Here is a 17,334-nt window from a genome sequence, read left to right as displayed (position 1 = left end):
TACACCATAGTATAAGTAGCATTCTGACTATAAGCCATGAAATTGAAACAGACCACGACTGGTGGCAAATTATAGGCTTTTCTCACTTTTGTGAAGTTTGCCCTTGCATAACTCAGTTATAATACAGAGGATTAGTGAGTATTAAAATTCACACCTATGAAAATACCAGCTCCCCGCCCCACAAAAACCCAACCCTTTAACTTGCTCTAGCAACTCTAAACCCACAACAAGATTAGTTTGAGAATGTATTGCAAATTCCAGAACATCTATAATCTAAAGCAAGCAATTATTTAAACAACTATACATTTTCTAATGTGCAGTCCACTAGCTCAATCTTGTATGAAATAAAGAAAGTTATTCAGTTTAATTCCACTAACACTACAAACCATTACCAAATGGTGAAATTTCAGACAAAATGCTGATAAGAACATTAGTCGCTGCAATCTGTATCTTTTAATTTCAGTCAGAAATTGTGATTGGACTGATTCAAAATATATGGATGTACCAAGGATACAATTAATACTTGTATAGTAATTTTCATTTGAAGACTCTACTGACCTTTGTTAAAATTTCTTTATTCACATTTTACAGATGGAAAAATTGAGGCACAGATACAGAATCCAGTAAATCAGTAACACTAACCACCAGATTATAATGAGGCAGAGAACATTGCAGTTAAGATTCCAATACCCTGGTTTCACTTGCTCAAAAATTCCTGAGAAATTCCTTTGGGACTCACCTCTTCCATTCTTGGTCTCCAGCCAAAGGTTAAACCTTTACATCAAAGGTTGCAACAAATCTGAGAGGAATCCATTCACCTGTTCTTGAATTAAGGAAGACTGAAAATTCTTTTTTTTTCAGAATTGGTAAAAAATTAAATACCTGGAAACTTCCCCCCCTCCCTTGCAAACTTGGCATGTGACTTGCCCTCATTGGGAAATAGCTGCTTAAGGAACAAGAGCTGTGATTGGTGAAAAAAATACATCTGAACTTATTTCAAATTATCTGATTGGCTCTTAATCACTATTCCATCAAATTTAAGATTGTCACCATCTTCAGGCTCCTCTCTGTCCCACCCTGCTTATCCCTTGTCAATTTTCATGTTGCCTTCTACTCTCTCCTCTCTGCCACTGTTTGAGTCTCATTCACTTGTTTGTCAGCCCCTCAGGGCTTGTCTACATAATCACTTATTTTGAGGCAAGCTAGGCTGTAAATCAAATCAAAGCACACTAAGGAACCATTAGTGTGCAGCAGCAGGGTCCACACGGACACTTAGTGCCTGGAACATTTACATCACAGCTTGCCACAAACTAAGTGACTATGTAGACAAGCCCTCATACAGTCACCTCCATACCTTCTTTCATCCAGCCCCCTATGTATGGCATAACCAGTTAATGTTGTGAGTCCAGTAGCTGGGAGTTTAAGAGAAATCTTCTTACTATATGTTCCATTCTATGCATCTGATGAAGTGGGCTGTAGCTCTTAAAAGCTTATACTCAAATAAATTTGTTAGTCTCTCAGGTGCCACAAGTACTCCTGTTCTTTTTATCAAATATTGTGAGACTCTCAATAAAATTGAGAATTAGCAACGTGATACACTTGAATTCTTTGAGAGTGTTTACAAGCACGTAGACAAGGTTGATCCAGTTAATGTGGTGTAGACTTTCAGAAAGCCTTTGACAAGGTTGCACACCAAAGACTCTTATTAAACCTAAGCAGTCACGGGATAAGAGGGGAGGTCCTTTCGTGGATCAGTAACTGATTAAAAGGTAAGTGTAGGAATAAACTGTCAGTTTTCATAATGGAAAGAGGTAAATAGCGGAGTCCCTCAAGGATCTGTACAGGGACCTATGCTCTTCAACATATTCATAAATGATCTGAGAAAGGGGATGAACACAGGGCAAAGGTTGCAAATTATATAAAATTACTCAAGGTAGCTAAGTCTAAAGCCGACTGTGAAGAGTTACAATGGGACCTCAACCTAGGTGGACCAGCATGGCCTCCAAGATCACCCAATGGTACCTTGCCCCTAGAAGGTCTCTCACTGCATCAAAAAAAACAAAACAAAAAAAACCCACCCAGACAGAACTCATCCACAGAAGGACCAGCGTAGTTCCAGAAACTCCCATGCAAGACCACATCTCTAAAAGGGCCAGTACTGGTGCCTCCAAAACTGTCCTTCCTAAAAAGACCAGTGCTGCCCTAAAACCTGTAAGGGAAGACACTGTCGTCATACCAGAGATCCTGCCTCAAGATTGGTCAAAAGGAACTCTCAACACCGGGAGGAAATGAGGCAACAGGCTAATTCCACAGCAATTTTCCAGCATGAGCCTGCAGAGACTGAGCAGCCAGAGGAGCAACAGCCTTCAGCAAGAGCTGCCACACCATGGCAAGCCACTTGGATGGAGGAGTTGGCAAGGACAGCCTCCTTTGACTTAGACCTCCTTGTAGACGGACTCACTAAAGACCTGTCTGCAGAAATTGTATCTATGAGAAAGGGAACTCAAGAGAACACACCGACTGCTCACAGAACTCCTGTGTTGGGCCATATCATCATCATCAGAGAAGCCAGGAGAAGGAACATCAGTTGCTGCTACGATCAAGCAGCAGGATCCAGAAGCTCTACCGGTCAAACTGCCCTAAGGCTATGAGAGAGAAACTTGAGATGGGTCCTCATCCTGCTGCGCAATCTCATCCGAGAGACTATTCTCTTACTTCAAGGGTGTGTTTGAGCCTGTAGCTCAGAACGAAGTGCAGCGTCCAGGGTGCCTTCATCCTCTACCTCGGGTTGACTACGCAGGGGACCTGGAACAAGACTTTACATCATGGGAAGTAATGACCAGACTTACAAAGACCAAAAACACATACCTAGGAAAAGATGGCATTCAATATTACTTCCTGAAAAAATGAGACCGCGGTTGCCTGGTATTAAATGCCATTTTCAACAAATGCAAACCGTTCCGCTGTACTTCCAGCTCCTGGAAGAAGTTTATGATGGAGCTCATCTACAACAAAGGTGAGCAAGACAACCCCAGCAACTGGAGACTCATCTCTCTCTGTTCCACCATGTACAAACTGTACGCCAGCTGCCTCGCAGCTAGGATCACAGACTGGTCAGTGAACGAAGGAGCCATCAGCTCCATCCAGAAAGGCTTCATCTCAAGCGAAGGCTGTTATGAACACAATTTTGTCCTTCAAACTGCCATTCACATGGCCAGGAGGGCACGGGAGCAATGTGCCACAGCGTGGCTCAACCTGGCTAATGCTTTCGGATTGATGCCCCATCAGCACACTTTTGCCACACTGCGAGAGTTCGGGATGCCCTGAAAATTTTCACCAACCGGTCCGGGAACTTTATGATGGCTGCATCACCACCATTCGCTCCATGGAAGTAGAGACACCTGAAATTCCTATCTATAGTGGAGTGAAGCAAGGCTGTCCCCTCAGCCCCATCGTTTTCAACTTAGCCATGGAGCCGCTCATTAGAGCCATCTCCTGCGGTCTAGGTGGTTTCATTAAGTGAATATCCTGGCCTATGCAGACAATCCTGAGAGTCTCCAACAAATGCGCGATGTCACGGGCCAGGCTGCCAACTGGATGACACTCTGCTTCAATGCCAGGAAGTGTGCATTTCTGAATATTGATGGCAGTGGAAGGGACTTGGTCTAGACAACACAGTTTCAGATCTAAGGTGAACCCATGATCTTCCTCAAGGATGGGCAAGCATACCAACATCTCAGCATGCCCATGGGTTTCCGCATCCAGCAGACACCTAAGGATACCATTGCAGAGATCCTACGAGATGTAGAAAGGATGGACTCCTCCCTGCTACCACCATGGCAGAAGACCAATACCTTGAACACCTTCCTGATCCCCCATATTTCATTCGTCTTAAGGGGATCTGCCATGGCGAAGCTACCTCTTAAAGCAGACAACACAGACAGCTAGTGAAGACGTGGATATTTCTTTCTCAGAGGACCAGAAATGAACTGGTGTACATCTTGCACAGGCAGGGTGGTCCCTCATACGGGTGATCTGTGACATTGCAATGATCACTCATGCCTTCTGACGTGCCCAGACGCCACAGTTAGGAACATCGTGGAAAGTTCTATGCAGGATGCCATCAAGAAGTGAATTGAAGGACCCTCTCCAAGCAAGATGTTGCTATCCTGAATGGCTCCCTGGAAGGCAAATTTGAAAGGGGGGGGAAAGACTTTTTGCTTCGTTCTGGATTCATGCCCACAATGCTACTGGAGAAGTGTATCGGCTGCCCCTGGATGTGGTGTGAGGAACACCACGAGCTGAGAATCCTGGTGCCACTGGCACAGATGAAGAACATGGAGCGCACAATGATCACTCCAAGAGCTAGAACCATGCTGGGGAGGACCTTGAAAGATTCCCTCCACTTGCAGTACATAGAAAATCTGAAATGGAAGCCAGACTACAGGAAGGCCTTTTGAGGTGACGTGCAAGTGGGACACGAGCAACCACTTTTTCTCCCTGGGGGCAGCTTCACCCGATTTGCTGATTGGTGGTTCATCCACAGGGTCTGGCTCAACTGCATTCCGCCGAATGGACTTCCGCCAAGGGAATTGGAACAAGCAATGCAGGAAGTGCAGCTATGCCAACGAGACACTACCCCATGTCCGGTGTAGCGGCAAGCCCCATTCCAGAGCCTGGCAGCTGTGCCACAATGCCATCCAAGATTGCCTGGTCAGTCATCCCGCCACCTGTAGGGAAAGTCGCTGTGAATGTTGCCATCCCTTGAATGGACAGACAACTGTGACCGGACATCATCATCACCAACGAGGACTGGAAGAAGATCATGGTGGATGTCAGAGTTCCCTCTGAAAACAGGACTACTGCCTTCTGCGACACCCAATCTCGAAAGCTGGAAATATAGGCTCCTCTGGCCAACACCTTGGGAGCTAGGGGCTATGAGGTTCAAACTCACATGCTGATCATCGGAGCTCTGAGCGCATGGGACCCCAGCAAGGAGTCAGTGTTGAGAAACTGGAATTGGTCAACACTAAGCTCAGCTGACGGGGCAACTCATGATGTCGGATGCCATCAGGTGGTCAAGAGACATCTATCTAGAACATATCACCGGACATTGGTAATAACAGGAGGGATGAGTTGAAGCGCTGATAAGAAGCACAGTCAGGAAAGTAACTCGTACTTCCCTGGTGGACTGTATTTTCTAGTTCCATGGTGAGAACTAATGTACAACAATGATTGCCATTTCATTATGTACTAATGCTTAGATCACAAACCCAAAAGATTTTGGAATAGTTCAATCTCTGCCCACTTTTTTTTTTTTTCCATCCAATGTTTTCCCATCACAAATTGAGAGTAGCCAGTGCTGAGCAAGAGCATGCTTAACTGCTGAAAAGACTTTCCAGACAGCAAAGGGATGGCCAGCTCCTGGGAGAGGGGTGAGAGTATTCAGAAGTGAGCTGAATTATTGGTTTTATGGTGGGATCTTTTAACTCCACACTGCACCCAATTAAATACCTGCTATGAGAGAGAGTATGGGCAGATAAAATGGAGAGGGGTGTTGTTAGTTAAGTTTGTTGCTTGCCCCTTGAATCCATCCCTGTGTCTCTCATTTACCCACACTTCCTGATCAATATGACCCTGTGTGTGCACTCTGTCCATTGGAAGAGAAATCTCACTGTCATCTACTTATGTTTGGAGTTAAAGCTTTAATTTGAGGACAGTGAAGAGAAATGATGTTTAATATATTAACCTGTGTGCTGTTAGAGAATTTTCACTCACTGTTTTATACCAGTACAGTAACAGCAGACAACTCCTCTGATAGTGAGAAAGTACTGCAAGCAGACAGAGATCTTGGTACTCTTTTTTTCTACACTGGGATTAACAGTAATGTCTATGTGCACTCTTTAATAATTTTTAAAAGCTGAAGGGGGGGAATGGAAAAAAAATCACGATTCTTTCAATCTCAAATTTAAACCATTAATCAGATTTTGATTTCAATAGAAATGCCAATTATATTAACAAATGTAAAATGTTGAGAATCTCATCAAGAACTTAAACTGAATTTTTATTTAAAATGAAAAATCATGACATACCGTATTCTACCTCTTCCAACTTTAAAATTTCAATTTGGTCAATCCGTTGCTGATGAGCGTCCATTAAGTGTTAATACAGTATTACTTTTAAATAATCCCAGCCCAACAATAAAAACAAAGAACCACTAATCTCAAATCAGCCACATCTGATATGATAAAAATGCCCAAATTAATGTGCTACTGTCCCCCATTTGGAACACAGTATTTCAGCAGTCTGCCAGGCGTTGCTTTCCTTCATTGGCTTGATAATGCCTTCTGACAATGGTATATAACACCTATGATGAATTCAAGTGCTCTGAAGAGAAGGCTCACATAAAACTGTTCATTTCAGCCTTCAGCTCTTTTGGTTTTAATAATGTTCCCTTTGGAAAGTGAACCAGTTGAAGACTGTTCCAATAAAATAAGTCAGATTCAAGACATGGCATAAAACCATTGTCTACACAGTTTGTGACAACGTCCTTGTCTGTCTCTCTTCCACAGTTTTGTTGCAAAGACCTCGTAGTGAAGGCAGCTTGATTTTATCCATATTTTTACTGTAAACATTCAGAAATATACCCAGGACAACTAATAAACCTGACCACACGTACCTGAAGGGTGAAAAAGAGGAAAATAATTATAGTATTAACAGTTTATTTGTAATGTGCCAATGATGTGCCTCACATTCTACAAGACAAAAATAAAGTCTCTGCCCCAAGAAGCTGACAATCTAAAAGATGGTCTCCAATAAGAGAAAAGCAAGTGGTAGGACCCAGTCAAGGTGTTAGCTTAAATCTTTAATTTTTATTATCCTTTCTCCTTCCTCTTAGGTAAGTAGGCTGGAGAAGGGAATTTATTTGACATAACCTGTCCGCATTTACTAAGCTATAATTAATTGTAATGGTTCTTACCTATATGAATAAAATACCTTCAATCCGCAATACATTCCCATGTTTATAGGAGCTATATTTTATGACTACTGCTCCTACATAGGGCTCTTTTCTCCATCATTATCTTGGATTGCCTGACTTCAGCACCTTTTTACATAAGATTTTCTTAAACTACCAAAAAAAAACCCCAACCCCTCAAAAACCCATCACCTTCCACCCACCCCCAAAATGTACAATGGATTTGTCTTCTAATGTTTTTGGGGAAAAATGAAATTATTCTCTGACATAATGAACAAACTAGCCAATATTTACAACCCATTTCTATTACAAATGTTTGAAAGTTGAAGAAAATCCTATTCAAACATTTTGATGGTTAACTGGTAATGTTATTCAATTTCAGTGATCAAGAACCTGATTTTATGAAATACACAAGCCATAAAAGGACAATTTGATACTTACTGGAATGTGAATGGCTTTGAAAAGAACAAAAAAGAAAGCACAATGGTCATTGCCTTTCTTCCTGTTGTTACTGCAGAAGAAAAACAATGGTTAACTATAATTTAGATCTAGTTATAATCCAACTAAAGCTGTTATTAGGAGGTATTAATAAACTAGGTAATTAAGGGCCTATCTATAGCAGGGATATTTATATTGGTGAGCTTCACTGGTGCAAACTGGTAGATGACTCGACCAGTGTCAAATAGGGGGTGTGTCTTCTCCTGGTTTGAAACTGGTGCAGCACATCCAAAGTGAGGTTTGCATCAATATAGCAAAACCAGTAAAGATATTCCTACTACAGAGACTCCCAAAGTAACCAGACTCATTTATCCCAATGCTCACTTTACTCACCAGATCACAGGTATCATGGGAATGTGATAAACCATCTTTGAAACCACTACCAGTTGGAAATTGTGAACTAGATTGTGTACATTTTTTAAAACAAAACTAAGAGTTTAAAAATGTTAAGGACTTGGATATACTGTAATACTTACTATTACAATCTTTCTTTTGGTCAGAATCTACCGGCATAGATCCTTGCTTTTGGTTTTATTTTGAAGGGGATAGGTATTTGCATCTTAACTGTTTTGAAACTATTTACATAACAGCAGGCCTCAGTGCAGAGAAATAACTCTGGTGAGGACACTGAACATGACAATGGATTTCAGAAGGCCACATTGTACTATTTCACTAATCTTTGCCTACCTGTGATCTTGTCACTAAAGAAGATCTGAATTGTAGTTTATGAGGACATAATCCTATTAACAGATTTAGGTAAAACTATAACCTGCTGGGTTACACCAAAATTAAACACAACTTCCATATATTGCATTGAAATATCATATGAATTATCTAGTCTACATGGCCATGTTCTGACTTCATAACTGTTTATATAGTAGTCAAATATGAAACTGCTCAACAACAACACTCATAGATGGTAAGGTGAATCTTAAACTTTTCCAGAAGTGTTCTCTTAAAACTAGGATTAAAATGGACAGAAGTATTCTCTTGTACCTTTGCTTTATCTTCACCTGATCTCAACTTTTTTTGGTAATTATCTTTACATTTTAAGAAGTTTATGCACATCAAATAATGATTTTCAATTACATGAAAAATGAAGGGAATAAAAAAAATTGAGTTTTAATTAGAAAAGAGTTTAGATGAATTAATTAAAAAAATGGTTAAATTACATGAGTTTTTCTAAGTACTATTATTTCTGTTCTTTCACCAAATCAGTTATTAATTAAAATATTTATGTAACCACTTCCTTCTAAATTAAGTGATTTCTCTTTTCCCAATTAAGTCTAATTTCTCATTCTGCTAATAGAAATACAATTTTCATTAAACTCTTTTCCCCTTCTTGCCCAATAAGGGGAAAGATAGGGTAGTCAGGGGGCAGTAATGAATGGGATGCTCTTCCACGGCATGGTAAACTTTTCCCCATTGCTACAAGCAAAGTAGAAAGGAATAGAGTGCCAAGACTGTCAAGGTCAGGCACAAGAATTCCTGGGAAGGTTTTGCTATTCCAGCATTCTTTGACACAGTAAAATACACTTTTTAAAAACTGTTTTAAGGCATGAAACAACTTCTCTCATCCATGCTCATTTGAAATCAATGCATACAGTGAACTTGGTTAAAAAAGCAAAACGCAAACTATGAGAGTGGCAAACTTGATTAAAATCCTGTATAATAAATTAGACAATTAATATTTTAAGTCAAAACTGTCCATATTCTCCCTTCCACTACAGTAAATGAAGAACATTACCTTACACAAACCAGCTTTGGGGGCAGAGGGAAGGGAAGTAAGTTCCCTGGTATCCTCCTGCTCCCCCCCCACACCCCAATCCCTCGTGACTGATGTTTGTCGTTATAAAAAGGGGTAACTTGAGGTAGAAATAGCCTGACGTAACTGTTTTTGACACACAGCTATTACATCTATATAAACTACAGGGGGATCAGGCACACAATTTAGTCTTGTGAAATATATCCAAATGAAATCTTACGCTCTCAAACTCTAACAATTCCATTGTTTTAAACAGCTCTGGGTATGACTGTGTGTCATAGTTGATTATGACAAGGAGCGTTAATTTTACAAGGATTTTGGAAATAGGCATATAGAAAGAAAAAACCCAAATCTCTCCTGACTTTTTGTGTTGGAGACAACTTGATAAAGTCATTTCGAGACATCCTAATAAGGTCCTTTCTCCCCCTTCCGATTCAAAACCAGAGACAACTTTGATATGCAAGCAGCTTCTATGATTGCTGACTTGTAAGGTCACGATCGTACAGGATAATAATGTTCACTTAGAGATACTACATTAAAGTAACACTATGTGCTAAAATATTATGACCAGCTCAATGATGAAGGCTGAGTGAACACAGATGTAAGCCACAGTAAATTAGTACAGATAACCCCTAAATCGTGGTTTGTCATACTCTCTATTCTGGTAATACATTTGATTTTAGAAACTATGTAAAGCTTAAACAAATTATTGATAGGTAAACATATTACTCCTGACAGTGGAATCATCCTCCATTAAGTATGTTAGGCAGACAAAACATTAATAGACCAAATCAGTGGTTTTCAATCTTTTTTTACATTTGCCGATGCCTAAAAAAATTTCAAATGGAGGTATCAAATGGAGAATTTCAAATCTTTAGACATACTCTGTGGACCATAGGTTGAAAATCACTGGACTAAATTAATACTTCCCTGTTGGAAAAAGTACTGGTGTCCAGCGTTTCATGTAGGATCTGTTTAGCACTGATCATTTTTCATTATTTTAAACTGCAGTTCCTCTTCTCCGAGCAAGGGGAGGAAAAAAATTCATTGTTAGCACATTCCGTATGTCGGTTCCAACACTGAGTGAAGACTGAACTATTTTTAGTGTGCACATCACCCCGCTGCACTGCGAAGTTCATGCATAAGCAAGTAAGGTTCCTTGCTGCTGTGGCACTAAGGGCTTAGTAACTTCAACATTTATGTAGATGGCAAATCTTCTGAGTTGGCTCAAGATTTTCATGCTCACCACACAACTATCCCAGATGACTGACTACTCAGCATATGTAGCTGGGCATATTCTTGATATACTACTTGGGATGGAATCAGTGGTTTGGAGACTGAAATTTCTATCTAGGTCATGGATGTCTCATTGCCACAGATCGCCTTGATACTTGTCAATCTGGGTACTGACCTGCACATGGATACAGACTGCATGGGTGGTGCTGGCATATCCTCTCCTGCCAATGAGTGGAAGTCAAGTGTCCATGCCATCTGTAGACAATACTATCAATAGTACTGATCCTGAGACTAGTGATACTGTTGATGCTACATGTCATAAGATTTGCCTTTGTACCCAGACAGGACAAGGGGACCCTAGGGTGGCTTTTTTCCTTTCTTGTGGAACATTCCCAGAGAATGGTATTGGGTATCTTCTTTCCTTAGAACACTCTCTTGAGTCCCACAGGATTCCATCTTGTCACCTCTCTTGTTCTTTACATATATGTTGCTCTTAAAAGCATTAATAATTACTTAAGTACTTTCAGTATATTGATGACACAGCATAGTATAACTATGTCTTCTGACGTACCTAATGCAGTCATGTGCCATACTAAGCATCTGGCAGAAAATGGAGCATATATAAGGACTATCTGGAACAAGATCGGAGTAACACTGCAAGGTTGGGCAAAGCATCTGGAAGATTAAACAAAGAGTTTATCTGCATCTTTGATAGAAGGTGTTGTCTGATACCTCCCAGCACAGGTTGCATTCCAGATATACAGTAAGATTTCCATCTGCTATTAAGAAATCAAATAGCAACTTCCTTGGTTTGGAAGAGAGAGAGAGCTGGTGGCAGGGTATTCAGCTTTGGAATTCACACACTCCCTTGGTTTAAAATAGCTTTTATCTGTTGACCAGCAGGGCATGCTACAAAGCCCATCTGTTTACAAAGGCTTTTGTGATGGATGTAGTAAAATGGAACTGGTGAAGGTTGAAAGGTGAGTTGGTGTTGTGGGGAGGGAAGAGTATTCTGACTTTTTTGCTTCTACTTGACTGGTTGTTGTTTAAACTTCTGAATGAAGGAGATGGACTGTTGGACTTATATTTATAGATGGTATTTTTAATGGCTGTCAAGGATGCCTAGCGCACAGGACTGGCACTTATTTTGTGTATATATATATTACAAAAAAAAAGCTACAAATCCAAAACTAATATAAGTCAGATAGGATAAGATGCCCTGTATCTCTAAGTCCTGACATGTACAATTCAACATATTTTGTTATCCTAGGCAAATGAACAAGCAAGAGTGCAGGGGTTGAAAAGACAATTTGCTGCTCTTGATTTGTTTTTGCACCAAACCTGCAATGTACATTTACTATTGCCTTAACAGCATCTAACTATAAAAGTCTGAAGGTTCAAGGCCTTAAACAGAGTGCACTACATTAATCTATTGAGAATATATGTAGAAACGCTTCCTGGAATTTCTGAGGCTGTGATTTTATGTTTGGGAAGCATGATACTGCCTCTTGCACATCTGTGCCCCATTTTATTTTAACATTTTTTCCTCCCTGTCCCAAATAAGTCTTACCTTTTTGCTTATATTTTGGTGTGTATTTCTGATTCCACAGATCTGTCAAGTGTATTGTTTATGTATCTAGCAGGGCTCCTGGTGTTCATATATTTGTGCACAAAGCCCTTCTAGGTGAAGGCACTGGGTTAGAAAGAACCTTGGTTTCCAAATATACTGCAATAGAGAAGTCATGCTACATGAACTCAGGTAAATCAGCTCAGAGTAGAAGCAAGAGAAAGCAATAACAATTCTCACAAGCTTTGTCCTAAATGGGAAAATAGGAGAAGATTCTTTTTATATTAAAATACTAAATATGTAATTTGTTCATACCTGTTACAGCTAGAAGGGCACCGAAGATTTTAATCAACGCTAGAACAAAGGATATTCCAAAATATCCAGTCAGGGAAAAAAAGAATGCATAACCATAGGTCTGAACTGGATGCTGCAAAAACAACAAAAAACCAGTTAGGAAAATGCAAAACAAACTCTGAGGTGTTGCAAAATGAAATAAAACTATAGACTTTAATCAACTGCGTGAGCAATAATAAGATGTTCAACAATGCATTCATGCAAAGGTTCTTATTTCATTTTCATTAAATAATGGAAAAATAAAATTATGAACTCTGCTATGGGACTTTTTTTAATTCACCTACTCTATTGATCAAGGACTAAAAAAAGGATTAATTTGTAAGTTGGACAAGTTTACCTGTACTCCAGATCAGAAAATTATGTTAAGAGAACAGCAAGACTTGTCACACTATATTAACAATAATCTTTACCGTGAGGAGTCCTCTGTACACAGAACTATTTAATCTTTTTAAAATAAAAATATTTAATCTGTGTTTACCTTTGAACAAAATGTTACTGCAGGGCTTAATCCACTACTGCATGTCAATCCCAATAAAATGTACACAAAACCTATTGAATAGGAATACAGAACCTGGAACAGTTAAAATAAAAATATTAGCTAGTTCTACTAAACAATTAAAGTAGTAAATTAAATGCTGAGTTAATATACTCAATTTTAAATGTAGCACATAACATCCTCAAACAGTAGTATTCAAGTAACTATATGAAAAGTTAGAGTGGGTAATAGGATCATGATCTTCCATTTTACCATCACCCCACAGAAAATAAAATCTTTCTTATGCAGGAAGTCAGTTACTAATATCCTCAGGCCAGAACTAAAAGAGAAAGCAGTTACTTCGAATTCAGGATTTTGTTGTTTAAGTAAAACTTCAAACAATTATAAATACATGCAGTTGTTTTAACTATTTTTAATTTACAAAACTCCAAGTAAATACACTTATAAATTACACAGACAAAACTACATTGTTAACAAAGCCAAGCATTCATAAATTTGGAAATGCCTGAATTAAGGTTGCCTGTGCAACCTTAATTCAGTCCGCTTGAGCATGTGCATCATGACAGTCTTTAATTTACATGACCACATATTTTTTCCACAGAACCCCTGCCTCATTTAGTGAGAAGGATAGCCAGTGTAAATGGCTAGCTATTCAACATTTCATTTTATCTTCATCATTTGGTGTGTAACCCTGTGTATTTACTGCACATCATCCGAACACTGCACTAAATACAGAATTAATTTCCTCATGGGCTTTTCTACTATAATCTCATAGTATCTCGGTTATTTACTGCCATAAATGAGTTATCTTCACAATACCCCTGTGAGGTGAGATGGCATTTTCCCCCAATTGTCCAGATCAGGAAATGAGACACAGAGACTAGACCAAAATTATCAGAAGTGTCCACTAATTTTGTGAGATAGATTTCAGACATCAAGGTCTTGATTTTTTAGAGTACTTAATACTTTATGCATTTATAGCATAGCTCCTACTTCTGTTATAGTTGTGAGCGCTCAAGCACTCCTTCAGATCTGGCCCTACATGTCTCCTGCTGGGCATTGAGAAAACATGTAACACACAATTAGTGGCCATTGTGAATAGTTTGATTTAAGCAACTTGCCCAGCTTAGGAACCATTTGGTAGAACTGGCGGCGGGAGTGGGAGGTTAGTATCTCCACAATGTATCTCTTCAATAAACTCATGTACGTGTGTGAGGGCAGAGGCAACAGCAGGAACTGGAGGGGCTGAGGAGTAGGTAGGAACTGTTAGCACCCATCTTCTCAACCTGTAGCCTGCTCATTCACTGTCCTACCGTGCCCCCGCCCACCAGGTGACAGAAGCAGGGACAGAATCCAATTCTCCAGGGCAGCATTAATCTGTTTTGACCATGAGACAGTCCCTTCTCTTCCCACAATAATCCCCTGCCTCACTCACTAAACACTTACCAACTTTGTCAACAAATGAGGCAAAGGTCCTAAGGACAACAAATTCATACATTACACAATCTCGAACAATTCCCAAAGCATTGTCCAGTGTGTGCACAGAACAAGGCAGATGTCCTGTGAAAAAAACAATATGCAATCAAAAAGATTTTATTATAATGCATATGTACAAAGGGGTCAGGTAAACTTAATTCTTGCATTTCCTAATTTTTGAGTGCTTGACTTTGCAACCTTAATGTTCTTTTAACATCTTTATGGATGCCTCTTCCTGAATTCTTTAAAAACTTAAAAAATTAGAAAAACAAATTTCATCATCATGTACAACCATATTGACCATTCCGCCCCAGTAAGACATCACACAATACTCTACCACTGTAGTTAATGGAGTAACTGGTGTAAGTAGAAGGCTGTTATTTTGTATGTGGAATTGCCACTACAGGCATCTATAGACATATATTTTGCCAGTGGGTTTCACAGCTATTTGTTCGACAGCAAAGCAATGTGGAGACTATATGGAATAATAGCTTCTATTCCAGGCTTTGTAGGGGAGTGTTCTCTCGTAATTAGACCCTTCTGCCACTGTTCCTATGACAAAGTATTAGGGAATCTTAACTATAGGAATCATTATCTTCACTGAATACAATTTGAAAAAGCAAATGTAATTGAAGAAAAAATGTTGTGTTATAAAATATGTACTGAAATATACTATTGAAGTAAACTGATAATTAAAATTGTGACTTTGGCATTGTAATTATCAGTTTGAATAAAATCCAGCAATAGCAATATTTTTTAATTAGGTTAACTCCAAAAAATGTGTCCACTTACTCTGGCCTTGTTGTCTACTATGAAAATTGTATTAATTCCACTAAGGGAAGAAAGCCCACAGAGTTCTCAGAACCATATTTAACATTTTCATTTTGACTAACAGATTAAGGGATTGGCTATTAATGTGTATTTATTCCAACGAACATCAACTCTTTTTTTGAGCTCACGGGCATTGAAGTTACTTCACACTTTCACTTCATTAGTACTAGACATTTGTTGTTTTGATTAGCTGCAGGTTCTTTTACTTGGTAGAACTTGTTCATATCCCTGGTGGTTTTATTTTTCCCTTTCTGCTATGGTCTTCAACAAGACAGTAAGTGTATATAATGGTAAAATTACCAAAATTGTTTAATCTTTACCAATGTTTTGAATTGCGAATCATTCTTTCCTCAAATCTTGTTGGCACTTAGGAGGACAAGGATTTTAAAAAGAGCTGATTACTGCTTCAAAAAGTGATGAAGAGCTTCTGGGCTTCAGAAGAATTTCAAAATCCCATACTGCTCATTATTATAAAGGCACTTAATTTTCAAGCTCTGATTATTTTCTAAAGTAATTTCTAATGGGGTTAGTCATAGTGCCTCTGTTCTGTACTGAGGATAGATTACTAAACTCTGATGAGGTAAAGTTTTAATGGATGTGCCTCTATTGATATCTATATATAATGTAAATTTTATCAAAATTCAGAGGAGTTCTCCAATCATTTTAAACTTTTCAGCCACATCTGCTGGTTCTTTTATTCTAAGCTTTATGCATCACATTTTGTATCTTTTGGAACTAAATAACATTTGTCAAGTCAATCTGAAGATTTTGTCACTGCTCTTTAGAAAATTAACTATTTCAGAAGTTGTTTTTTTTTTTTTTTAAATAAAAAGGGTGTCGGTACCGTTGTGGTTTCACTTTAACAGCAGTCAGTCACTCTTGATGTTTAGTCTGTTTTATTACACTGCTTATGGAAAAGGTAGTTTAACTCCAAGTTCTGGATTTTTTTTTTTTAAATCAGTTACAATGTTAAGTCCATTAGGATTCTATCAGTTTTTTCAGCAGTTCTGGACAATCTTGACTACAGCAGGTGTTAGAAACTGCATATGTATATATGCAATACAAATATTAAATGTTGGACTACTTTCCCATATTATTATCTGGGGCAATTATGCAGTAGTGTCAACTCACTGCCCAGTGTTTTTTGGGGTTTGATATCCCCTGTCTACTTGCTCTCCCCTATAAATGTAATTTGCCAATACAATTTCAGATTTCACTGTTATGCTACTAGTCCCACAGTTGTTTTTCTTAGTTACATCTACAGCACTATAATATGGATGGTTGCTAATGGCGCCAGATTTTTAGAAGTATTTAGGTGCTGAGTGGGATTTTTAAAAACATTGAAATCAATGGACAAAATACAAAATAATTCAAACTAAGGGAACATATTATATTTTTATTAAACCTGGAGTACATTAATTATATGGAACACCCTCCATTGATTTCAGTTATACAGGAAGGATGCATAAACAAAGATTATACAAAAATAGGAAGTAAATCCTTTGTATAGACAGGAGAGATTATTGCAACTTCAAAACTTGTTTCATTTAATAATGTACACACATGTGTACCTTTTGACGGTAAAAAATGAGTAGAGCAGCACAAGCACTTTCTTTTTATATGCATGATAAATAGATTAAGTTTTGGTTTGCCATTACATGATCGGTATATCTTGACTTTATGTAGAATATCTCTTAAAAACATGAGAGAATTCCAACTCCATATGTATTGGTATAGTCTGTCAGTGATTCTCAACCGGGGTAAGTATCTCTGAGGGTACGCAGAGGTCTTCCGGGGGTACATCAACTCATCTAGATATCTGCCTAGTTTTACAACAGGCTACATAAAAAGCACTAAAGTCAGTACAAACTAAAATTTCATATGACTAGTTTATACTGCTCTATATACTATACACTGAAAAGTGCAATATTTATATTCTAATTGATTTATACTATAATTATATGGTAAAATGAGGAAGTAAGCAATTTTTCAGTAATAGTGTCCTGAGATACCTTTGTATTTTTCTCACATTTTGTAAACAAGCACTTTTTAAGTAAGGTGACACTTGGGGGATAAACAAGACAAATCAGACTCCTGAAAGGGGTACTGTAGTCTGGGAAAGTTGAGAGCCACTG

The 17,334-nt window shown here is 38.6% G+C and overlaps 1 protein-coding gene across 8 annotated transcripts in view; it reads right to left on the bottom strand.

Annotated features, from left to right (window-relative positions):
• Positions 1-554: 554 nt before the first annotated feature.
• Positions 555-17,334, bottom strand: part of SLC35B3 (solute carrier family 35 member B3) — a 39,797-nt gene continuing 23,017 nt past the window's right edge. For 6 of the 8 annotated variants that reach the window (XM_073332085.2, XM_073332084.2, XM_073332079.2 and 3 more), the window contains 4 exons: positions 12,875-12,967; positions 12,358-12,469; positions 7,418-7,487; positions 555-6,679 (listed from right to left, as the gene is read on the bottom strand). In XM_073332085.2, the coding sequence (XP_073188186.1) occupies positions 6,529-6,679; positions 7,418-7,487; positions 12,358-12,469; positions 12,875-12,967 (426 nt within the window). In that variant the 3' untranslated portion in view covers positions 555-6,528. Of the gene's footprint in view, positions 6,680-7,411; positions 7,488-12,045; positions 12,202-12,357; positions 12,470-12,874; positions 12,968-17,334 lie in introns of those variants that run through there. The other 2 variants (XR_012157333.1, XM_073332082.2) reach the window with 2 other exon arrangements.

This window comes from Lepidochelys kempii, chromosome 2 (assembly GCF_965140285.1).
Source record: "Lepidochelys kempii isolate rLepKem1 chromosome 2, rLepKem1.hap1, whole genome shotgun sequence".
NCBI classification, from domain to species: Eukaryota; Metazoa; Chordata; order Testudines; family Cheloniidae; genus Lepidochelys; species Lepidochelys kempii.
Note: the sequence above shows the minus strand (reverse complement) of the source record. Positions and strands in the feature narration are given on the sequence as shown.